This window comes from Passer montanus, unplaced genomic scaffold (genome assembly GCF_014805655.1).
Source record: "Passer montanus isolate IOZ18808 unplaced genomic scaffold, ASM1480565v1 scaffold183, whole genome shotgun sequence".
NCBI lineage: Eukaryota > Metazoa > Chordata > Aves > Passeriformes > Passeridae > Passer > Passer montanus.
In genome coordinates this window covers 431048-454530 of record NW_024365715.1, presented here as the reverse complement: position 1 = coordinate 454530, position 23483 = coordinate 431048, and the positions used below count along the sequence as shown (strand labels likewise).

At 54.2% G+C, this 23483-nt stretch overlaps 3 protein-coding genes across 10 annotated transcripts; 1 reads left to right on the top strand and 2 right to left on the bottom strand.

Moving 5' to 3' along the window:
• Positions 1-10120: 10120 nt before the first annotated feature.
• LOC120500604 (translation initiation factor IF-2-like) lies at positions 10121-13812 on the bottom strand. The gene is made up of 2 exons (XM_039705732.1): positions 13303-13812; positions 10121-11665 (listed from the first exon to the last, which is right to left on the bottom strand). The coding sequence occupies exons 1-2, from the start codon at positions 13558-13560 to the stop codon at positions 11186-11188; spliced, it is 738 nt and encodes a 245-aa protein (XP_039561666.1). The 5' UTR covers positions 13561-13812; the 3' UTR covers positions 10121-11185.
• A 639-nt stretch (positions 13813-14451) lies between these two features.
• On the top strand, positions 14452-16244 carry LOC120500605. 3 transcript variants are annotated; one of them, XM_039705733.1, is made up of 2 exons: positions 14452-14570; positions 15087-16244. In XM_039705733.1, exon 2 carries the CDS (start codon positions 15137-15139, stop codon positions 15773-15775), a length of 639 nt encoding a protein of 212 aa, XP_039561667.1. In that variant the 5' UTR covers positions 14452-14570; positions 15087-15136; the 3' UTR covers positions 15776-16244. The 3 variants fall into 3 exon arrangements, with proteins under 3 accessions (XP_039561667.1, XP_039561669.1, XP_039561668.1); XM_039705735.1 differs by lacking the exon at positions 14452-14570 and adding an exon at positions 14586-14622; XM_039705734.1 differs by lacking the exon at positions 14452-14570 and adding an exon at positions 14625-14740.
• On the bottom strand, positions 16208-23379 carry CSAD (cysteine sulfinic acid decarboxylase). Of its 6 annotated transcripts, none has more exons than XM_039705727.1 (16): positions 22300-23369; positions 22124-22226; positions 21814-22050; positions 20540-20792; positions 19995-20085; positions 19542-19648; positions 19324-19439; positions 18777-18856; positions 18646-18700; positions 17569-17685; positions 17431-17495; positions 17237-17318; positions 16954-17153; positions 16832-16883; positions 16646-16735; positions 16208-16538 (listed from the first exon to the last, which is right to left on the bottom strand). In XM_039705727.1, the coding sequence occupies exons 3-16, from the start codon at positions 21955-21957 to the stop codon at positions 16365-16367; spliced, it is 1626 nt and encodes a 541-aa protein (XP_039561661.1). In that variant the 5' UTR covers positions 21958-22050; positions 22124-22226; positions 22300-23369; the 3' UTR covers positions 16208-16364. The 6 variants fall into 6 exon arrangements, with proteins under 6 accessions (XP_039561661.1, XP_039561660.1, XP_039561663.1 ...); XM_039705726.1 differs by having other exon boundaries at positions 22312-23369; XM_039705729.1 differs by having other exon boundaries at positions 20666-20792; positions 22312-23366.
• Between the last annotated feature and the right edge of the window lie 104 nt (positions 23380-23483).

The window sequence follows — 23483 nt, the reverse complement described above, 5'->3', positions numbered from 1 at the left end:
GGAACCAAACTAAACAGGTGGAAAAGGGGTTATCAGGGGTGGCTACTGACAGACACAGGGTTTCCTGCTTGGTGATGTTAGCTAATGTAATACAGACTTTTTTTTTTTGGCTGCGGGTCTTCCCAGGTCTTAGCGATGAGCATGGCATCGACCAGGACAGGTATAACAAGCAGGAGTCCTTTAAGAGACATGTCAGGTGGAAAAACCTGCAGATAAAACTTAAAAATTCATAATGCTCAAAGGGTTAAGAAAACAGTGGCATTAATCAGCAGTGGGTAGGAGGTGAGGGATGGCTATTCACAAGCCTCAAGGTCTTTTCTATAGGTTCTTCCTGGGGTTCCTCCTGTTGAGCTTCTTGATGATCTTGTAAAGGCTGCAGGTATGGCTTGATGTTCTTCGCTGGAACCCACCGAGGTCCTTTACCTGTAGAGACACAAGTGTATCCTTTCCCCCAAGTAATTAGAGGAAAGGGTCCTCTAATGTGGCCTGTTTCAAGATCTTTCATTAACCCTGGGGGGTCTCTCTTTTAATTGTGCCTGTGTTGTATTAGAAAAGTGCCTGATAATTGGGGCATTTTGTTCCATAAAGGATTTACTCAAAAAAATTAAATACATATGTGGCCTTAGCAAGCCTTTCTACTGTGGGTAGCATTACTATTCCTCCTTTTTGTTGTTCTCCCATGTGTTCTTTCAATAATTGATTGGCCTGTGAGAAAGTGTGGAATGCCTGTGATATGTGATATGTTTGATTCCCCACAGATTAAAAAATGTAACCTTACATGTAATGGACTCTCAACCAACTGAGAACAAGAACCAGAAACCTGACCAAATATAGGATAGTTCTATTGGCATATTGACTTCCATGACCCCGTTTTTCTTGCCATGACCTGACTAGGTGTCCCTTTTTAGTATCCTGTTTCCCATGGTCTCAGGTTGATGCCTGCTGTATTTGCTATTGAGGCCAAACCACCACTCATTCCAGCGAGACACATTTCCACACTCCATTGCCTTGCAATGACTTGCTCACTCACCTCCTACCTTGACTTCCCTACCCCTTTTTTCTTGTCCTTGCTTTGTTTTGCCTGCTCCTCCTATGACTCTCATTCCGTTGCCTTCCCTTGCCTTGCCTTTCAGCCTAACCTTGCACTTCCTTGCCATTCCTGCCTGACCATCACTTCCCTTGCCTTGCTGACTCAGTGTCATTCCCTTGCCCTTCCTACCACTCCATTGTCTTACACTGCTTTGGCCACCCATTCCCCACTTTGGCCTCCCTACTATTTTTTGCCAGCCTGGCCTTGGCTTGCCTGTTTCTCCTATGACTCTTATTGTCTTGTATACCTTGAAGTTGTCCTGCTTTGCAAACCGAACACCGTCCTGCTAACCCTCCTGTCCTGGCAATATCTTGCATACCCATCCTCTGTCTTGACTTGCCTAATTTCTTTTTTCCCTGGCCTTCCTTGACTTTGCTTGCCACTTCCTTGCCTCACTTGCCCTTCTCTCCAACCTTGCATTTCCTTGTCACTCCTTCCCTTGCCTTCCCATGCCTACTTGTTACGAATAGATGTGGGAGTTTGGATAAGTCCTTGCCTTTTGCCCAGGCCTCTAGCAGCAGAAAGGAGTTTTATTGAGGTGGTCAGCACCCCAAAACCCACTTTGGCTTGCAAGTTCATTAATAATTATTAATAATAATTGGTGTATTATGAAATGAATTATTTATTTAATAGACAAAACCCTAACAAACATAAGACTTAAAACAAACTAATACTACACAATAATAACGAAAAAAAGAAATTATTACTAAACAAATACAATGCAAGGTTAAAGGTACCATTAATGTTGCAGCTAGTGAAGAAATAATGTAACTTAGGATTCAATTACCATCCAGTACCTTACCATCCAGTTGTTGGTGGGGCATACACTGAGATCCTTTCCCTCAATCCCCAGGGAAGTATCCACAGAATTTGTGTCCAAACTCCAGGGAGAAGTCTGAAATGCTTCAGGGTGTGCATGTAAAAGGCTTCTGTCTCTATGATAACTTATGTGTCTTTTATAGTTTGCAAAACATAATCTCTCAGTCAAGAATATTTCTTTTATCTCTTCCCACATCTGTTCTCCAGACAGAGATGTTGATTCTTAGCTGAGCCCTGAGCACTTTTAGTGCCAAAGATGACTCCTTGCTGGACCTTTCAGCCCAGGTTATTTTTTTATGCACTACCTGTGCTAGAGAAGGGGGCGGGGGGCCAGGGCTAGACATCCTGCCACATGACTTCAACCTTGCATTGCTTTACTGACCTCTCCAGGTGCTTCCCTTGCCCTTCCTACCACTCCAATGCAAGCCTTGCATTGCCGTGCTCAACCATGCCCTACGCTGATTTCCCTGCCACTTTTATCTTGTCCTTGCCTAGTGCACCTCTGACTCTCCTTCCCCTGCCTACCACTCACTTGCCTTGCATTGAAAGCCAACCCTTTTACTTGCCTAGCCCTGCTAGCCCTTCCTTGCCTTGCATTACCTTGCAGGCCCAACCTCCCACCTTGATCTACTGATTGCTTTCTTCCCTGGCCACTCCTTTCCTTGTCTTGCCTTTGCAGGCCTCCCTCTCCTTTGACTTGCCTTGTCTTGCCAAACCCAGCCTTGCCATTCTTTACTGACCCTTCCATGTATATGCCTTGCCCTTCCTACCACTCCATTACTTTCCATTCTCTTATTCCCCCACCTTGGCCTCCCTACCCCTTTTTTCCTGGCCTCGCCTTGCCTTGCCTAGCCGACCTTGCTGTTGCCTTGTCTTCCAAACTCAACCCTGGTCTTTCCTTGCTCTGCTACCCCTCCCTTACCTTTCATTACCCCACAGGTCCATCCCCCACCTTGAGCAGCTGTCCTAGATTGCAAGGCAATGTGTATTCTATTTGCCATCTGTTAGAGGTGTGGCAGCTATCTTCTGTTCATGGGCCATTGACTGTCACTGCATGACTGAGCAAATTTCACCATCCCATTGTGAGATGCTCTGCCCAGAGGGAGGAGCCAAGCATTCCTACCTGGATAGAATCTGAGATTTCAAACATTCCTAACGGGATATAATCTGAGATTTTGGGGCAGCAAAGCAGCTTCTTCACTGGATTCCCAGAGTGAAACATAAACTTTAAGGAATTTAGAAATTTTAGAAGAGCTAAGATTTTAGTTAGAGGTAAGCTTTATTGGAGTTAATTAAAATAAATAGGTAGGCCTTGATGAAGTTAAGAGTTAGTAGTTAACTAATAATTGATTGCTTGTCAACATAATGTTTGGTTAGCTGGGTTTATAATGAAGAATATAGAAACTGGTAAATAACTTTTAGGAACATAAGACAATTGTGGGCTTCCTTTGCTTCAAAACCAATTGAAGACAAGGAATGGGAGTTCTACCAAGGGTTCATTTGTCATATTTGCATTGAAAAGGCAGAAAGGTCAGAACGAGGAAGACTTCAGTTACTTCCTCATTTTGGGACCCCTCCCCATGATAGGGACCACCGACCCATTTCAAGGAACAAACTACTCATGCTTAATAGCTTTTGAACTAATTAGCATATGAAGCGGAGAATAGGATGTACCAAAATTATGACTATGTATTTGTATTTTGGGTATTCAGCACTTGTACAGATAAAAGAACTCTGTAATCACCTGTAAAATTGCGGTATTTATTTGGGTGCTATTCCACACGCCGCCCGGCATCGCAATAAACATACACTTTTTAACTTTAAACTGTTAGAGAGTCTTTGTCCATCACAGTTGGATATCTGTATTAGAGCAATATCCATATTTTAGTAAATCAAGAGGAACAGCTGTCTCTTCCACTGCATCTTCAGAGTAAGACTACACCCTTTTCTACAGCATCCCTGCTCCAACAGAACCACACCTGCTACTCCAGAAGGACTGCAGCCACCATTCCAATTGGACTACTACCAACAGCCTGACCCACAGAGTGCCACGTTGTATTCTGACTCTGTCAGGCTTGTTTTGATTTACTGCATTGTTTATTTTTTTTTTCTTCCCTCATAAAAGAACTGTTATTCCTGCTCCCATATCTTTGCCTCAGAGCCCCCCCTCTTAATTTCAAATTTATAACAATTCAGAGGGAGGGGGTTTACATTTTCCATTTCAGGGGAGGCTCCTGCCTTCCTTAGCAGACACCTGTCTTTCCAAATCAAGACAGCAGCCTGCTGCTTTCTTCCCTGGCCTTGCTTTGTTTTGCCCTTCTCCTCTCTTGCCTTGCCTTGCCTTTCCTACACATCCCTGCATATCCTTGCCATTTCTGAGCAAACCTTGTTTTGACACTCAATACCTCATTCTCTGGCCCTGGTGGTTTTAAGGCTATTTTTAAAATTAGTCCCATTGTCTGACTCAATTCTTTCATCACTGCCATGTTGCCACAGAACTCGTTTTCCAAGGCCCCAGGGGGTGTTCCAGTCACTTGTGAGAGGCACAGGGTATGTTTCCAGCCATCCTGTAGTGCCTTCTACCATTGCCAGGACATAAACACTAGCCTTGGAGGGGTTGCAGCAGTATGATGCTATTGATCTGCCAGGCCTCCCCATACTTATATTTAGACCACTGCCCCCCAGACATAGGGGCTTTACCCACTTGGCCTTCTTGATCACAGCGCACACACCAGTCATGGTTTACCTGGGATATGGTGTCCATGGTTAGGTCCAGCCCTCAGTCATGAGCCCATTGGTATGTTGCATCTCTTTTCTGATGACTGGAGGCATCATGGGCCCACCAAGGAAGAAATAACCATCCCTTGATTTACCAGTCCAGATCTACCCATGAAACTTTATTCTTGGCAGCCCAATCCACTTGTTCATTGTTGTGATGCTGCTCATTAGCCGAGCTCTTAGCCACATGACAGACTTTTTCACAGTTTCTTTAGCCAGGCAGTGATGTCCTGCCACAGTTAGGCAGCCCTGATGGGTTTCCCTCTGCACTGCTAACTGGCCTTTTTCCATCATGCCAGCCACTCCCACAGAGCATTTCCTACCATCCACAAGCCAGTGTAGAGGTAGAGTGTTGGCCACTTCTCTTGCTCAGTGATATCCAAAGACAGCTGGACAGCTTTCAGCTCTGCAACCTGATTTGATCCACCTTGTCTCTCAAAAGTTTCCTCGAGTTGCCCAACAGCAGAGACCCTGGTCCGCAGTGGCAAGGCCTGGAAAACATCTTCCCTAAGCTCCATTCTGAGTTTCTGATGGCTCTTTTCAATCCACTCATCCAATTTCTGCATATGCTTTGTCAGGTCTGTTTCCATGGCTGAGATTTGGGCTGCTGTCAGGGTGTGGACAGTATCTTCCTCTGTCTGAAGCCTTCTTGTCACAGCACCCACTGTCTCATTTTCCTCATCCCATTGTGGTGTCACTAGGAAGCAGGAGTATGCTTGTGGCATGAGTCGTAAGAGTTTCATCCACATCATTTTATAAGGGCTGGACATTAAGTGGCTTGGTCGTTATTTGAGAAAATGGTCTCTAGCACAGCCACTTCTCCCATGCATTAGATTCCTTGCTCTATGGGTTTCCAAGGGCCTTGTTGCAACTCACATGTGGAAGGGGATCACAGCTGGCCTGTGAGTCAGAAGGGGTCAGTGAAAGAGACGAGGTGATAAGAGCTGCCTTTGCTCCTGAAATGAGCTTTACCAAGGCCAACAGCATGGAAAGGAGGGACAAAAAGAGAGATAAACAAGGGGCAGGACACCTTGCTCCAATGAATACTGTGTTGATTTATTCTGACCAGTATAAGTATAAACTTTGTGAAAGACTATAAAAAGACAGCATGTTGTAAAATAAATCAAAAGAAGCGTTCCTAAATACAGTGTGTTCTTCAGTCTGTTATGACCGTCTTAACAGCAACACTCACACAGCCAAAATTTGGAATGCATTTTTGAAATTCAGTATAGCCAAGGATTGCTTACAGACAAAAGCAGCAGGACAGACTGGCCTGGCTGCACTTGATCTTGTATGTGCCACCTCAAACATACACCTGAAACACCTTGGCTACATGCTTTGGCTCCTATGCAAAAGATCTGTCATTCTAGTCCCAGAGCCCAAGGGCAAAATGTGGACTGTCCAAAATTCAAGACATGCAAGGACTGGTGGCAGAAAAAAACTGCCAAAGACAGATAGGTCTAATGTCCCCTGGGCCTCCTGTCATGTGCACCTGAAATAGTGGGTCTACGTGCTTTCCCTCCTGCAGAAGAAAATGTCATTCTTGTCCTGGAGCCCATGGATTGTCTGTGGTGAAATGTGGATTGCCTGTCCAAAATTCAATACAGCCAAAGATTGATCGCAGACAAAAGCTGCCCAGACAGACAGATCTGGCTGGATGGGATCTCTCCTGGGCTGCTTCTCATGTGGTTCTGAAACACTGGGGTCTGTGAAGGCATTGAGAGCCCTTGCAGGACCAAGCAGGGCAGGGCAAGGTCAGAAAATACATGGAGAAAGGGGGTCTTGGTTTCCAGCAAGGTAAAGCAAAGCAAGGGAAGGCTTCAAAGACAAGGCAAGGCAAGTGGTGTCTTTAAAAGGCAAGGCAAGGGAGAAATAAGCAAGGAAATTAGAGTCCTAGAAGGACAAGGAAAGGCAGGGCTGGACCAAGAAAAACTAAGAAATTCAAGGTGGGGGATGAGTGAGTGTTGTAGTGTGGTTTTTTTTTTTTAGTTTTATTAGTATGCTTACTGTGTGATTTGTAATTTTGTAATTTCCTTATGCTGTCCTTTTTTTGCCTTTAGAGTGGCACAGGTTTCCCATTTTGTATCTTATGTTTTTAAAACTAGACTTGCTCCCTCATTGTTATTTGGTTTAGTTAAGTGTTGGGTTTTTTGTTTGTTACCTAGCTACTCCCTGCCAAGGTTTAAACCCCCTCCCCTTCTAGTTGCTAACCCCTCCTGTCCCTACCCTTTCCCCAGAATGTTCCTCACTCCTCCTTCCATTAAATGCCAATCTCTCCCCAAACCTGCCTTCCCCTTAGAAACTTCCCTGTCAGTTTTGTATTCTTCCAAACCCCATTAGTTCACTGAAGCTGTTCTCCTCCCTTGAAATTCTTTATTGGTTTACACATTGTATTCCTCACCTTGTTTTTTCACCCCTAGTTCTCCTGATTAGTTAAAGATTGTATCCTCCCCTGAGACCTCCCCCGTTTATAAGCTATTGTCTGCCCTCAGTTCAGGGTCCTGGGACACTGGGGAGGGGGAGTTTTGCCATTGAATAAAGTTACCCCAGTTCCATCCCAGCTCTTTTGTTTCTGCTCTGCGCCTCCACTGGTAGCGGGGATTCAGTCTGTCACACCCCCTGTCACCATCCAGCCAGGACATGCAGCATGTGAGCAAGCCAATGCTAGGCAGTGGAGGGAATGAAGGGCAAGAGAAGGCTCCAGAAGGGGCAACAGGGCAATGCAAGGTGTGAGTAAGCAAAGCAAAGTAAAGGAATGGTCAGGAATGGCAAGGAAATGAAAGGTAGGGTAGGCAAGGCAAGGCAAGGCAATGGGAGTCCTAAGAGAAACAGGCAAGGCAAAGCAAGGCAAAAAAATAAGCAGTAGGGACGTCAAGGTGGGCAGTGGGTGAGCAAGTCAAGGCAAGGCAATGGAGTGGTAAGAAGGGCAAGGGAAGAACACAGATGGGTCCAGAAGACAAAGGAAGGGAAGGGATTGTCAGGAATTGCAAGGAAATGTAGGAGGTACAGGCCTAGCAAAGCAAGACCCTAGGGGAGAGGAGTAGGCAGGTCAAGAGTAGGAGTTGGCATGCAAGGCAATGCAGGGCAAGGGAGGGTGAGCAGGGCAAAGCAAGGAAACCATAGGGTTCCCAAGGCAAGGCAAGTGAGTGTTACGTCATAGCACCCTCCTAGATGAAATTTGCCAAGACAGACAGATCTGGCTGGCTTTGACCTTGCTTGGTTCACCTCTAATCTGCTCCTGAAACTCTGGGGTGTGGAGGCCCATGAGCCTACTGGGAAGAAGGCAATGGTGATGCCCTGGAGAGATGCACTGTACCTCCAGGTATTCCCTACAGGTTGGAGTGAGGACAAAGGCTTGCCCCATGGTGCCCTGCAGCACAATGTAAATTATCCCCAGTTCTGTCCTCCCCATTGGCCCGTTGGCCTTCCTTACCCCTTTTACCTCACATGTACATGTTCTAGCAAGTTCTTCACTCCCTGTTCCCCCACTGGCTCCTGTAACCCCGCCTGTCCACCCTGGCATCCCCTACTGGTCCCTTCCCTGTGTACTGCCCCTGTGCCCTCAGATCGTTAGCCCTCTGATGCTCCGCTCCACCCTCTCTTTCCCTGCATTTAACCCTGGACCCTCCTTGTATCGGGTCCTCTCTCCCTGGACCCCTTCAGCCTTGGACCCAAATAAACCCTCACTAGAACCGCACACAGAAGACCCTCCTGCATTTCCTTGTGGGCAGCTCTCCGTGGCGTGCAGGAGTGCGAGTTGTGTGCGTGTGTTGTGAGCCTGCCCGAATGCGGTCTTCCTGAAGATGCTTTTAGGGAAGGTAGTGGCACTTCACCACCTCGCTTTGCCTCTGCACTGGGGCTGTATGAAGTCAATGTGAGGATGAAACCACAAGGCAAGAACTAGGAGAATGGGGTAAGGAAGTAATGGTGTGGGATGTGTGAGCTGATCAAAGCAAGGGATTGAGTGAAGGAAGCAAATATAAATGACACAGAGGGGTCAGAAAGGGAAAGCAAGCAATGTTCAGAAATGACAAGTAAATTCAAGGTTGGCTAGGAATGGCAAGGTAAGGGAAGAATAGATAAAACGATGAGAATCTTTTAGAGAAACCAGCAAGGCAATGCATGCAAGATCTGTAAAAAATTGTTGAAGAAGTCTTTGTGGGGAGTGGGTGAGCAAGGCAATGCCAGGCAATGTAGTGGTAGGAATTGGAAGGGAATGGCATGGAACCCTGGAAAAGTCAATGGAAGGTTGGGGGATGGAAGGCAAGGCAAGGGATGGTCAGGAATTAAAACACAATGCAAGGTTGAGCAGGAAAAGCAAGGAAACACAAGGGTGGAATAGGCAAGACTGAGAGTCCTAGGGAAAAAGCATTGGGGAAGTCAAGGTGGGGGTGGGTGAGCCAGGCAGTGGAGAGAAAGGAAGAACAAGGGAATGAATGGTGTGGAGGGGTCAATAAGGCAATCCAAGGTGTGAGTAGACAAGGCAAAGGAAACTGAAAGAAGGACAGGCAAGGCAAAGTCAGGCCAGGGAAGAAAATTAGTCATGTCATAGCAAGGTATGGGCATGCAGGGCAGCGCAAGTGTTAAGCAGGGCAAGGCTAGGCGATGGACAGGTGTGCAAGGCAGGGGAAGTGCTACATAGGCAAGGCAATGAGTGTCCTAAGAGGAGTAGATGATGTACAGCAAGGCCAGGAAAAATGAGGTAGAGAAGTCAGGGTGGGGGGTGGGCGAGCAAGGCAATGGAGTGTAAGGAGGAGCAAGGGAAGGACACAGAGGGGTTGGTAAGGCAATGCAAGCTTTGAGAAGGAAAGGCAAGACAAGGGAGAAGACAGGCATAGAAGGCAAAGCCAGGCAAGAAAGGGGTAAGAAGGGCAAGCCAAGGAAAGGCAAATACTGTTTATTGCCCCACATGCTCATCCCCCACCTTCACCTATCTAGCCCTTTCTTCCCTGGCCTTGCCTTTCCGTTGCCTGCCCCTCCTTAGATTTGCCTAGCCTTGTCTACCCCAACCTTGCATTCCCCTACTCAAAACTCACTGCCCCAGTTTGTTCAGTTATGGAGTTGATCTCCATCTTTTGAAGGTAGTCTCCTGGAAGATGCAATTTGGCATGTTGTTTCCCCTTCTCAAAGGTGGTCTTCTGAAATTTGTGGCAGTGCATTTATTTTGGACAAGATAAGAAGCTATGCTGTATCTTGATGTACAGCTGATCTAGGGCCCTGGGCAGGTAATGCCCAGTAACACAACCTTTGTATGGGTTCAATCCCATGGCATCCATGAGAGTCGTTTGCTTGCCCTATTTTGCTACAGTTGGGCAGAAGAGAGAGAGAAAAAAGAATTTATGAGGGGTTCATGAGTTAAGGACTGGGACAAAAACACTCTAAGGGCAAAACAGGTTCAAGTTTAAAGGCATAAAGTAAATTTATTATTACCAGAGTCAGAAGGGGACAAGGAAAAGTAAAATAAGCCCTTTACAATACCTTTTTTCTTCCTCCCTCCTTCCCACCAACAGCACTGGGATACAGGCATGGGGGTTTTGGTCACTTCATCACTTGAGATCTTCTGTTTGCTCAGGGAGAGGAGTCTTTTTTCTGCTTTGATGTGGGGTCCCTCCCATGGGCAAACAGTTGTCCCAAAACTGTTGTGGCAAGGATGGGGTGCAGTGCTCTAAGAACAGGCTGTTCTAGTTTGGAAGCAAGAGTCCTCTCCCTCTCTGTGTCTGGAAGCAGGGGCCCTCTCTCTTTGTTCAGGTCTCCCACTGGATTACAGCCTTCTCTGGCATCCACCCACTCCAGCCTGAACACGTTTCCCACAGGCTCTGAGTGGATCTCTGCATCCCCTGTGGACTGCGTGCATCACAGGGGGACAGTTTGTTTCACATAGTCCTCACCATGGCCTGCAGAGGAATCTTGGATCTGGCACTTGGAGCAATTCCTCCCCCTCTTTTTCCATTGACCTTGGTGCCATCATATTGTTTTCCCTCACATGTTCTCACTTCCTCCTCTTCTCTGGCTAGAAGAAAAACTGCTTCCCACAGGTACCATTGCCAACAAGTTCCACCAGTTCAAAGATTCCTGCAGGCTCCTGCAGCACTAAGTTGATTTTGTCTAGGTTCTGCATCAGGGGTTGCTCGTTGTGCTTCCACTGTTGGCCAAGCAGCCCTGCTGCCATCAGTGCTGGCACTATTTAACACCTCTCCTCATGCAGGGTGCTGGGAAGGGGAAGCTGGCTATGTCAGACATGGTGGAAGCTTCTAGCAGCTTCTCACAGAAGCCACCCCTGTGCCCCCCCGCCTATTGCCAAAAACCAGGCTGTGCCAAACCAACACATCTCCACCTTGTGCCCCAACCCTGGTGTCCTTGTCCCCATCCCACCCCCTCCTCCCCAACCCTGGTGTCCCCATCATGATGTCCCTATCCCCATTCATGTGTCCCAACCCCATCCACGTGTCCTGATGCCCATCCAGATGTCGCTGTCCCCATGCTGACCCCGCTTCCCCCTCACACCACGTGCTCCCTGCAGTGCCTCCGGAGCTGGCCAGGGGTCCAGAAAGTGTCCCCGCACTCCGGGCAGAGGTGGGGCCGCTCTCGGCCACGGTTCCGGCGGTGTCGCCGCAGGTTGGAGCTGGCGCTGAAGCTCTTCCACATTCCCTGCATCTGTCCGGCCGCTCCCCGGTGTGCGTCGCTCCCCGAAGCGCTTCCCGCAGTCCTGGCAGCCGAAGGGTTTCTCCCGGGTGTGTGGCCAGGTTGGAATTCTGGCTGGAGCCCTTCCCGCAGGCGCCACCGGTGAACGGTCGCTCCCCAGTGTGGGTGATGCGGTGCCGCGCCAGGTCCGAGCTCCGGCTGAAGCCCTTCCCACACTCCCCACGGATAGTGGGGTGCAGCCCGGCCCCTTCTGACCTCAGCAGCTCCTTCAGGGAGCTTGGTCCCCTCACAGAGAGCCTGGGGGCTTTCAGCATTGCCGGGCCGGGCCGGGATGGGCTGTGCAAGAGGGGGGTGGGCACTGGTAGGGCAGGGCCTGGGGCCCCTTGCCACCTGCTCCATCCCAATGACACCTGCCCTTTCCAACTGCCACCTCCAGGCCCTCTGTCTCATCTTGGTCCCACTGGTACCTTCATCCTTCTTCCCATTTTCCATCCCCTCTTTCCCTTTTCCATTCCTTTTCCACATTCTCTATCCTATTTGTACTTGCTCTATTCCCACTGTCCTTTCCTCATTCTCTTTCTCACCTTTCTCCAGACCCTCTTCCCCTTTTCCCATCCTCTTTTCCCTTTCCTTTTCCCATCCTTATCTGTTCCATCCCCTCTTCGCAATCTCCATCCCCTCTTCCCCTTCTCCACCTCCTCTGAGTCTTCTCCATCCCTTTTCCCCCTTCCCCATCCCTGTTGCCACCTCTTCCTTCCCCTTTCCTACCCTTATCCCTATCATATTCCAAAGCCTGAGTTCAGTTCCCCCCAGCTCCCCACTGCCCCCCAGACAAGGGTCTGGGATTGGGGTGCAAGGGGGGCCAGGGGCTGGAACAGACATCGAGGTGGTACCACCCAGGGGTGGTGCCACCAAATTCCCTGTGGAAACCAGGGATCAAGTTGGGGCACCCAGAAAACCCCCTGCACCCCAAAATCAGGACACGCTCATGCCATGAGTTTGGGGTAACCTTCCATCCCAAAATTGGAACATCCCCATATGTGAGGCTGGGACATTCTCACACCCCAAAATCAGGGCACCCCCATTCCATGGGACTGGGACATCCCTGCATCCCTATATTGGGGCATTCTCATGTCATGAGATTAGAACCCTGCACCCCCAAATCAGGTAATATTGACCTTGAACTCTGGGATTGTGGTGCCACCATATCCTGGGATCAGAGCACCCCCATACCCTGGGATGGGGGTACCCCATTCCATGTGAATGGGACATCTCTGTAGCCCAACACTGGGACACCCCCATTCCATGGGAATGAGACATCGCTGCACCCCAGGACTGTGGTACCCCTGAGCTGTGGGATCAAGGTACCTACCAACCCTGGAATTGGGACAGCCCCATACTCTGGGAAAAGGGCACCCCACACCATGGGCATAGGACAACCCCACATTCCTGAGATTCCCATATCTTGGGATTGGGGAACTCCAGGATCAGGGTAATGTAGCCCATGGGACTGGGACACCCCCACATCCCTGAGGCACCCCCAAACCCTGGAAGTGGTGTACCCCCAGCCACAGGAACGTGACACCCCTGTATCCTGGGGCATGTGAAATGGGAATACCTTGGAACTGGGGTACCCCACACGATGGGAGCAGGATACTCTCACATCTCTGTTCCCCCCTACCCTGGAATTGAACTACCCCAGTGCCATGGGAATGGGTCACCCCAACATTCCTAAGATTCCCTTACGCTGGGATGGGGTCACCTCCATACTCTGTGATCGGGGTCTCTCCACACCATGGGACCACAGCCCCCCACATCCCTGGGACCCCCCGGGACCCAGCTTCCTCCCTCAGCTTTGAGGTCTCCCTGTACCACGGGGGCAGGGTCTCCCCCCACTGCAGCTCCCTAGGGGACCCCAAAAAAAGCACCCACCCCCCTCCACGATTCCAGGGGACCCCCTCAGAACCTCTTACCGTGGCCAGAGGCCTCTTTTGGGGGAGCTGGAGAGGTCTCATCTCTGGGGGGCCCTCGAGCAGTGGGGCTTCCCGGGGATCTGTGGGGCTGGGGGGGTCTCGGGGGGCCGCCGCCCCCTTGATGGAAGGACCCTGCCGGGGGGGAGAGAGGGAGCAGGGAGAGAACTGGGGTGACCCGAGGACACCCCGAGGGGGGGTCGCTGCCGCCCCCAAGGGAGGGATCCCACCTGCCCCAACGCCCTCCGTGCCCCTCCTCATGCTGGGGTCACACACCCAGTGACATGATGTCACTGCCCTCGTCCCACCCCATAGGCCCTCGCACTCCCCCCATGGAGGAACGCTGATATCTGGGGGGTCTCATCCTCTCGCCCCTCCTCCCGCAACTCAGCAATCGCGGGGGGTTCTGGGATAATGGAGACAATGGGGAATTGGGCTGTTCTGTGAGAACTGGGGGTTGCTGAGGGGATTGCGGGATACTGGGTGGACTGGGGAAACTGGGGGGACTGGGGAAACTGGGGAATTGGGGGGATACTAGTGGGCCTGGGGACCACTGGATGCTGGAGGACTGGGGAAGACTGGGGTACATTGAGGGATACTGGAGGGACTAAGGAATTGCAGGGACTACTGAGGGCTTACTCAGGGTTACTGGGGGGAACTGGGGAAATGGAGGGGCTGGAGAATACTGGGGGGACTGGACCATTGGGGAGGATTTGGGGGACTGGGAGTACCAGGGGATTGGGGGTTGACGGGAGAGATTGGGGAACTGGGGGATACTGGGGGTTTGAGGGATTGGGGGTTACAGGGCAGACTGAGAGATTGGGGGCGCTGGGAGTACTGGAAGTGACTGAAGGATTGCGGGGGCCGAGAACTGTTGGGAGATACTGGGGGCACTTGGGGCACTCGGGGCTGAGCACTGGGCCCAAGACTCACTTCCCGCACCCCAAAACCGCCTCCGGAGCCCCCAAAGGACGCTCAGGACCCCGCCCCGGGCAGGCCTCACCCCGGGCAGGCCGGACTCCGGGCGCTCAAAGCGGCTCCGGGCGCTCAAAGCGGCTCCGGGCAGGCCGGACTCCGGGCGCTCAAAGCGGCTCCGGGCGCTCAAAGCGGCCCCGCTCCGCTGCCGAGGCCGCCGCCGTGGCGGGCAGAGAGGCCACGCCCCCTGCTCGGGCCCCGCCCCCGATGCCTTGGCAGCCGCTGTGGCGGGAAGGAGGCGCGGAACCGCGACCCGCTTCCCGTAAACGGCACCGCCGCGGCGGGAACGGAGCGCGGTGAGAGCGGGGCGGCGGCGGGGGCAGAACGGGGGGCTCCAGGGACAGAACGGTGGGAATCCGGGCTAGGGGGGCACCGAGGGCGCCGCGAGGTCGTGGGGACCCGGAACAAAGGGCACTTGTCACGCGGCGGGGACATCGGGAGGGGCATCGCGGGGAGCCAGGACAGGGTGGGGGCACTGGGGTGACACTGGGGGTCGCAGGCGCAGGGAAGGATGGGGAGGCACTGGGGGGACCCAGCCCCAGGGCTGGGGGGTCACTGGGGTGACAGCCGGCAGTCTCAGGCCCAGGGCAGGGTGGGGTACTCTAGGGTGACGCTGGGAGGGTTCAACCCCGGGGCAGGGTGGGGACACCGGGGGTACCAAGAAAGCCCTCGGGGTGGGCGGTGACCCATCTACCCCAGTTCATGGAGCACAGAGGGACCCCTTTCAACCCACACCCCGAATTTTTGGGGCCCAGGAGTGGCCCCCTTTTTCCTCCCACTTTCTGAGCTGTGTGGTGATTCCTCTCTCCCAGCCCTTGTGTCCCGGGAGTGACCCCATTTCCCTGTGGGATTTTCTGCCCCGATGGCGAGGGACGAGCGGGCGACACTGCTGGAGGTGTACCAGGCACTCACGGAAGAGCAATTCCAGAGCCTGAAGTTCCTGCTGGAAGGGCAAATTCCATCCAGGCCTGTGCTCCCGGCATCACGCCCCGATTTGTGCCGGATCCTCCTCCAGCGCTTCCCGGGGGATTCCCTGCGTGTGACCGCCGGGGTCCTGCGGCAGATCGGCCGCCTCGACCTCATCCAGCGCTTCCAGCTGCCCCTGGAAGAGCAAATCCCTGAGGAAACTCCCGGGGAACCTAACGGGGACATGCCCAGGGTGAGGGGGGACCTCACCCCAGGACATCATCCTGGAGGGATTCCAGCTCCACCCGGGAATCCCCGACGCTTGACGGAGAAAGATTTGATGCAAGTCGCCCAAAAATTAGGAAAAGAGTGGCAGGAGGTGGGAATTCTGCATCTAGGGCTAGAGCGGATCCGGCTGGAGCAGATCCAGGAGGAAAATCCCGGCAATCCCATCCTGTGGAATTTCGAGATGCTGCGGGAGTGGCAGCGGCGGGAGCGACATGAAGCCACAGTGCCCCGGCTCCTAGCCCGCCTTGAGGAGGCACGGGTCAATCTTGAAATCCTCGACTTCCTCCGGGGCCTCCTGGGGAATTGAGAGACCCCCAGACTCCATTTCTGGGGGAGGGAGTGTGATATCAAATTAATATAGAATTGGGACCATCAAATGCTGTTTTATTCCATGAGTGTGGAGTTTTGGGATCAAGCGCTGAGAACATCCATCTTTACTCCTGATTTAAAGATCCCAGAAGAACTCTAGGCTCTGCTTCACTTCCTCAGGGATGGATGCAGCAGGTTTTGCAGTACTCTCCCAAGAGTTTTTCAGGTACTGACAGATCCTCTTCCATACAAATTCCAACCTCTGGAGCTTCAAGAAGTCATGGGAACGTCAGGAGAGTCACAAGGCCACTACATCCTGATCCCGGAATCCACAACCTCCTCCACAGCTTCCAGGAGAATTAAGGGATACCCTACACCCCAAACTCCATATTGAGGGTGGGGTTATATCAAATTATAATACCAAATTATATCAGATCAGGACCATTAAATGCTGTTTTATTCCATAAGTGTGGAATTTTAGGGTCATTTCCAATTTTGGGATGTGAGGAAGAAATCAAGGCTCTGCTCCTCTTCCTCAGGGGTGGGGGGAAGGTTTTGGGGTCTTTCACAGGGGTTTTTGGGAATGCTCAGAGATCCCATCCCAATTCCTGTATCTCATCCAGGAAGAAGTCCAGGTCCTGGCGGGTGACAGCAGGATTGGTGATAATCTGCCGGAAGAAGTTGACTTGGGATCCGTGGGGTTGGTATCCCACCATCATGGAGCCCCTCCGGATCATCTTTTCCTTGATGGCTGGGGCCACCTAGGGGGAAACACCATTTCGTGAGGATTTTGTTGTTACTTTTAGGTGATTTTTTTGGGATTTGGAAGGCTCTTGGTGGTGGGGGGAATTTGGAATTCTGAGCTCACCTTTCCCAGTTTGTCCCAGAATTCCGGGGAGCTCTCCTGGCCCCGCAGGCTGGGTGGGATGAACCAAAAGCAGAGGTTGATAAATTCCGGCTGCAGGAAGAGAAAGAGGAAGGAGATCATGGCCATTCACCCAGTTCCCAGAATCTGATAGGGATTCAGACTTCCACATTCCACCATCACCCTTACCTCCATCACCAGCTGGAATCCCTCTCTCCTCTTCACCTGCTCCAGCAGATACCTGGGGGGAGCAAAGGGGTGAAGCCAAGTCTGGGAAGGTGGAGGGTCCCCCCCCCCATCCTGGGGCTCACCGAGTGGCACCGAACGCCCGCTCCACACGCTGTGCCAGCCCCTTGGTTCCCACGGCTTTCCAGAGGATCCAGAGCTTGAGGCCGTCGGCGCGGCGGCCGCACTGGGGGCTCTTGTCCCCCGTGTCCAGGGACACGTCGTAGAACTTGTCCCGCTGGAACAGGTATGAGGCTCCCACGCCATGGCAGCGCTGCAGGAGCCCCTGGGAGGGACAGGGGGCACCAAAATTAATGAGGGGGCCCGGGAGGCATGCCAGGGGCAGGAATTCAGGATGGGGGCACCTACGGAGCTGTCACGGAGCAGGAATGCTGAGCACTGCAACCCCACCATCAGCAGCTTGTGGGGGTTCCAGGTCACCGAGTCGGCTCTGGTGGGGGGAACAGCAGAGTTTAGGGGGGCCCTGTGGGGAAAAGGGTATCCCCAAAAGCTCGGAGGGGGAGGGGTGGGAGTCTTTTGCAGGGGCAGAGGGAGGGACACACCTGTGGATGCCGGCAAGGAGGTGACGGAGTCGGGGGGACAGGAGGGCGCTGCCCCCCCACGCTGCCTGCAGGGAAAGGGGGATCAGCACCCACAGGGGAACCCCCGAGACCCCCCCAGCCGGGCACCCCCAAACTCACATCCACATGCAGCCACAGCCCGTGGCGGGCACAGATGTCGGCGATGGCGTCCAGCGGGTCGAAGGCGCCCAGGACAGTGGTGCCACTCGTGGCACACACAAAGAGGGGCTCCGAGCCCTGGGGGGGATTAGGGAGGGGTCTGGGGGTATTGGGGGGTGCAGGGGGCATGGAAGGGGGTAGAAGGCAAGGGGGCACAGGGAGTCAAATGTGGCCAGGATGGTGGCACACACAAAGGGGCTCCAGTCCTGGTGGGGAGGGCATTTGGAGGAGCTTTGGGAGGGGTTGGGGGGAGGCTGGGAGGGCTTATGGGGGATTTGCAGAGGATGTGAGGGGCTTGGGGGGACCTATGGAAGCTTGAGGGGGATTTGGGGAATGGAGGACAGAGGGACACAGAAGATTGAAGGTGCCCAGGATGGTGGCACGGAAAAAGAAGGGTCTCTGAGTCCTGAGGGAGCATTTGGGCAAGCTTTGGGGGCGATTTGGAGGGGATCTGGAGGGGTTTTGGTTGATCAAGGAAGGCTTGGGGGGCATTTGGGACATAGGGGACAGGGGGGCACAGAGGGTCAAAGGTGGTCAGGACAGTGGCACAGAAAAAGAACGGGCTCTGAGCCATGGGTGGGCATTTTGGGGGGACTTTGAGGGGGCCGAGGAGACAGGTTGGGGGGGCTGGAGGATACAGGGGGACATTGGGGGTGCAGGAAATGGGGTACAGAGGACTTTGGGGCAGACAGGGGACTGACTTTAAGGGGGGACAGGAGGCCTGGGGAGGACAGAGGACATTGCGTGCATTGAAGAGTTGAAGGGATAGTGGTGGGGGGCATTGGAGGAGATTCAGGTTATTTGGGAGGATTATTGGGGAGATTTGAGGAGACATTGGGGGGACATTGGTGGACATGGGGGGTGGTTTGTGGACATGGGAAGGGCTTTGGGAACATTGGAGAGGCTTTGGGGACTTAGAGAGGGACAAATGGACTTTGAGGGAGCTTTGGGAACACTGGGAAGGCCGTCGGGGATACTGGGAAAGCATTGGGGAGTTTGAGGGGCTTTGGGAACATGGGGTGTGCAGCCTCTCCTGACCTCGGCTTTCACCCTCTGGATCTCCTTCTCCAGCTCTTCTGGGATCATCTTCCCCCTGAGGGGAAGGGACAGGGGTGGATACATGGAGGAACCCCCTGAGATGGGGTCCCCCGGGACCTCCCAGCACCCACCTCTCGTCTGTCCGCACCAGGTGAACATTGTCCGTGCCAATTCCCAGGAGAGCCGCTCCTTTTAGGATGGAATAATGGCTCTGGGCAGGAAAAGGGGACCGGATTGGGGGCAGCCCAGGAACCAGATTTTGGGTAACTTCAGAAACCAGACTCAGGGTCCCAGATTTTGGGTAATCTCCAGGACCAGACTTGGGGTGACCCCATGGGCCAGGTTTTGGGGTAACCTCAGTGACCAGGTTTTGGGATGACCCCATGGATTAGGTTTAGGGCAACCTCCAAGGATCAGCTTTGGGGTGACACCAGAATCAGGTTTTGGGATGACCTCAGGTGACCCTCCGGATCAGGTTTTGTGGGGATTCCAGGGATCAGATTTGGAGTGACCTAGGGAATCAGGTTTGGTGTGACCTCAGGGGGCCACATTTGGGACGACCGCAGGTATCGGGTTTTGGGGTGACCCCAGGAATAAGGTTTGGAATGACCCCATGGATTAGAATTGGGATGACCCTGAGGACTGGGTTTTGGGGTGACCTTGAGGCCCCACTCCCACCTCCTGAGATGCAAACAGGCCCAGGCGAGGCAGGTCCCAGTTCCCTCTGCTCCGGCTCTCCGGGAAACGCCAGAATCGCGCCACGTTCATGGCCAACATGTTGGATATAGATCCCCCTGCCCAGGACAGGGACCCCTGTTTCACCCCCAGGGCACCACGGACAGGCTGCCAGGGGGAGAGGAGGGACAGGGATACCCCTCAGGAAGGGTCTGGAATACCGGGAGCGAAGATCCCATCACCGCTGCTCCAGCCCACGAGCTCCCGGAGCGTGGCCAGGACCTGCTCCTCCATCAGCACCAGCACTGGGGCCACTTCGTACGTGTACCTGGAAGGGCCCAGCAGGAGTCGGAGGGTTCCCCTCCCCCTGAAACCTCAGAACCCCAAACAACTTCCCCCAGAGCCTCAGCACCCCAAAACCCTCCCCCCAGAACCCCCCCTCCATCAGCACCGACAATGGGGGCTACATCAGGGGAGTCAGGACAGGGTTTTGGTGGGGCCTTTCTCCCAAAACCCTCCAAACTTCAGCACCCCAAAACCCTCCCCACAGCACCTCCCACTCCATCAGCACCAGGGGCTCCTCACAGGTGGATCTGGGGGAGGGGAGGGTCATGGCAGGTTTTTGGGGGGTCCCCCCACCCACCAGCCCCCCTTTGGGGGTGTCAGGGGCTCACGGGCTCGTGTTGAGGGTCTCGGTGAGGAACCGGCCAGCCAGGGCGTGGTGGTCCAGCCCCGAGAAAAGCTGGTTGAAAAACCGGGGGTGACCTGGGGGGAACAGCAGGGGGACATAGGGTGGTCAGAGGAGGACATGGCAGGGACAGAGAGAGATATGGGAGGGGAAACATGAGAGGGTTGGGGATGGCACATGGGGCGTGGGACACGGGAACATAAGGGAAAGACCTGGGGGGTTCAGAGGGGTCATTGTGGGGTCATAAGGAGACTGGGGAGACAGGAGGAGGACATGGAGGGCAGAATGGGGGTGGGAGGAAATGGGAAAATGGGGGGGCAGGGGGAAATCAGCGCGGGACACAAGAGGGACATGGAGGATGGGGCATGGGTAGGGAGGGAACAGAAGGGACGTGGAGGGAGATGGGGGAGTTGGGGGTACATGGGGGGGTCAGGGAGTGGATGCGGGGGGAAATGGGGGGGCACGGGGGCAGTCAAGGGAGACACGGAGAGGAACATGGCAGGGGCCACAGTGTTTGACACTGGGAGGCACCAGGGAACAGCCGGGCTGAGGCGGGAGGTGCCGTGCCACACGGAGTTTGTGCAGGGCTGAACTGGGAGGCACTGGGCTGCCCTGGGGCTGCGCTCCTGTGTGCACTGGTGTGTACTGGGAGCGCACCAGTGCGGACGCTGAAGCGCAGCACGTCCCGGCAGCGCTGCAGGAGCCGCTCCCGCCCCTCCCCGTCGCTCCGCAGCTCCAGATCCAGCAGCTCCCGCAGCTCCTGCGGCTCCTTCCAGTCACACACCTGGGAACGACTGGGAATGACTGGCAGGGACTGGGACTAGAAACGGCAGAGGGAATGGGCTGGGAATGATGTTGGGAATGGGACTGGGAATGGAAACAAGACTGGGAAGGGACTGGCACCGGGACTGCGAACAGAATGGGGAATGGGAATGAGAATGGGGCTGGAAGTGGGATTGCAAATGGGACTGGAAATGGAAACGAGACTGGAAATGAGAATTGGACTGCAACTGGGATTTACTCTCGTTCCCAAGCCCAGTCCCACTCCCAATCCTGTTCCGAGTGTAAGATTGGGAAGGGGACTCAGAATGGGAACAGGACTGGAAACGGGAACGGGACTGGGAATGGGACTGGGACTGAGACCAGGAACGAGAATGGGAATGGGACTGGCACCGGGACTGCAAACAGAATGGGGAATGGGAATGAGAATGGGGCTGGAAGTGGGATTGCAAATGGGACTGGAAATGGAAACGAGACTGGAAATGAGAATCGGGACTGCAACTGGGATTTACTCTCATTCCCAACCCCAGTCCCACTCCCAATCCTGTTCTGAGTGTAAAATTGGGAAGGGGACTCAGAACGGGAACAGGACTGGGACTGGGAATGGGACTGGGAATGGGACTGGGAATGGGACTAGCTGTTGGAACAGGGCTGGAAGTGGGATTTGTATTAGGAGCAGGATTGGGAATGGGCCTGGAACTGGGTTTCAGAATGGGAATAGTACTGGGAAAGGAACAATATTGTGACCCCCACCCCCTTCCATGTCTGCTTCCAGTCAAACGCCTGGGCATGACTGGGAATAGGATTGGGAATGACTGGGAACGAGAATGGGATTGGGACTGGGACAGGGAATGACTGGGAATAGGACAGGCCATAGGGAAGGACTAGGGACTCCATCCCCTCCCAGGGAGCTCCTTCCAGTCACATACCTGTGGGGACAGGAATGGGATTGGGATTGGGAATGGGACTGGAAACGGGAATGGGATGGGATGGGACTGGGGACCCCCACCCTCCAGTGTCCCAACCTTCTGTGTCACATCCGTGCTCTTCCGCACGCCCTCCTCCAGCAGGATCCGGAACACTTCCTGCAGGAATTCCTCCCCAGCGGCCATGTCCAGGCCGGGACCATCCAAGGGGATGCTGTCCCCAGCCCCAGAGGGCTCAGCCATGGCAGGAGAGCAGGGGGAGACCCCGAAATGCGCCGGGAGGGAAACTGGGACTGGCAGCAAGTGGCAGGGTGGGGATCCCAGGCTGAGCTTCTCCTGGAAAGACAAGACCCTGGGATAAAGTGATCCTGGGACAAGGATCTCCTGGGATAAGGTGATCCCAGTTCACCTTGCCCCTGGGATGAGGTGCTCCTGGACTAAGGCTCTCTCAGGATGAAATTCTCCTGGGATAAGGTGATTCCAGAATGATGTTCTTCTGGAATGAGGTCGTTCTGGAAGAAGACGATCACAAAATTAGGTGTTCCCAGGATGGGTTTCTCTGGGCATCAGGTTGTCTGGACTCACCTCTCCTCTCACCTCTGCCAGCTGGAATTTTCCAGGATCAGGTGCTGCCAGGATCAGGTTCTCCTGGGATTAGGTGATCCTGGGACCAGGTGATCCCAGAATTAGGTGCTCCCAGGAGAAGCTTTTCCTGGGATCAGGCTCTCCTGGCTCAGGCTCTCCTGGCTCCTCTCTCTTCTCTCCCCAGGATGGAATTTTCCTCTGGTCACGTTGCCAAGGGGCAAGGAGCAAAGTCCAGGACTGGGGAAGGAGCCCCGGAGGGTTCTGGGGACAGGGGGCAGGGTTAGGACTGTGTCCCTGGATCTGAGGAAAGAGGGAAGACTGGTGACCCTGTATGTCCTCCCACTGCCAGTGTGCCCACAACCCATTCCCAGTGCGGCCCCCACCCATTCCCAGGGTCCCCAAATTTATTCCCATTGTCCCCCCTGTCCCCAGTGTAGCCCCCACCTGTCCTTAGTGTCCCCCCACCAGTGTTTGGTGTCCCCCTTGTCCCCTGTGTCCCCACCCCCATTCGCAGTGCCCTTCATTCCCAGTGCACCCCCCAGTCCGTGCCCCATTTCCAGTATCCCCTCAATCCCCAGACGCCAGGGGAGGGCCAGTACCTGCCCCGGGGGGGGGCAATAAAGGGGGGCAATAAAGGGGGCGGACCAGCCCCCAAAAGGGGTCACGGGGGAGACCCCAAAGGAAGGGGTCAGAGGGAGGGGGGAGCCCAAAGCGGGGTTGTATAGAGGGTCCCCAAGGGTGTGTGGCGAGTGAGGCAGCGGGGCCGGGCGCCGCAGGACTGTCGGGCGGGAGGGTGCCGGTCCCGCTCCGGGCGGGTCGGGCGTGGGGTCGGGCCGTAGTGGGTCCCGGTCGCGGTGAGTCAGGGGGGATCCACGGGGGGTGCGTCCCTCCCGGGCGGGTCCCTCCCCCGGGGGAGGGCCGGGGGCTCTCGGAGGGGTCCAGGCCGCGCCGTTGCCATGGCAACTTCCCCATCCCACTATGGCGGCGCAGCGCTCGCCGTCACGCCGCCACTCTGCGCATGCGCCAGGCCGCCTTCACTTCCGCCCGGCGCCCCGCGGCCCCGGAAGCGGCGGCGGGGGCGGGGGTTTCCGGTTCCGGGTGGCGGCGGCGGGGGGGCGGCGGGGCCACCCTCCCCGGGACCCCCCCGGTGTCTCCGCCCTGCTGTCCCTGGGCTCTCCCCGCTC

Excerpts from the sequence above, each read along its gene's own strand:
- LOC120500604 (XM_039705732.1), bottom strand. The coding sequence starts at position 13,560 with ATGAGGAGGGGCACGGAGGGCGTTGGGGCAGGTGGGATCCCTCCCTTG. Across the intron at positions 11,666-13,302 it reads AAAAGAGGCCTCTGGCCACG|CCCATCCCGGCCCGGCCCGG; the intron begins GTAAGAGGTTCT and ends CCTCTTGCACAG.
- LOC120500605 (XM_039705733.1), top strand. The coding sequence starts at position 15,137 with ATGGCGAGGGACGAGCGGGCGACACTGCTGGAGGTGTACCAGGCACTC.
- CSAD (XM_039705727.1), bottom strand. The coding sequence starts at position 21,957 with ATGGCTGAGCCCTCTGGGGCTGGGGACAGCATCCCCTTGGATGGTCCC. Across the intron at positions 17,496-17,568 it reads GGCTGTGGCTGCATGTGGAT|GCAGCGTGGGGGGGCAGCGC; the intron begins GTGAGTTTGGGG and ends CTTTCCCTGCAG. Across the intron at positions 16,539-16,645 it reads TCTGGGACAAACTGGGAAAG|GTGGCCCCAGCCATCAAGGA; the intron begins GTGAGCTCAGAA and ends GTTTCCCCCTAG.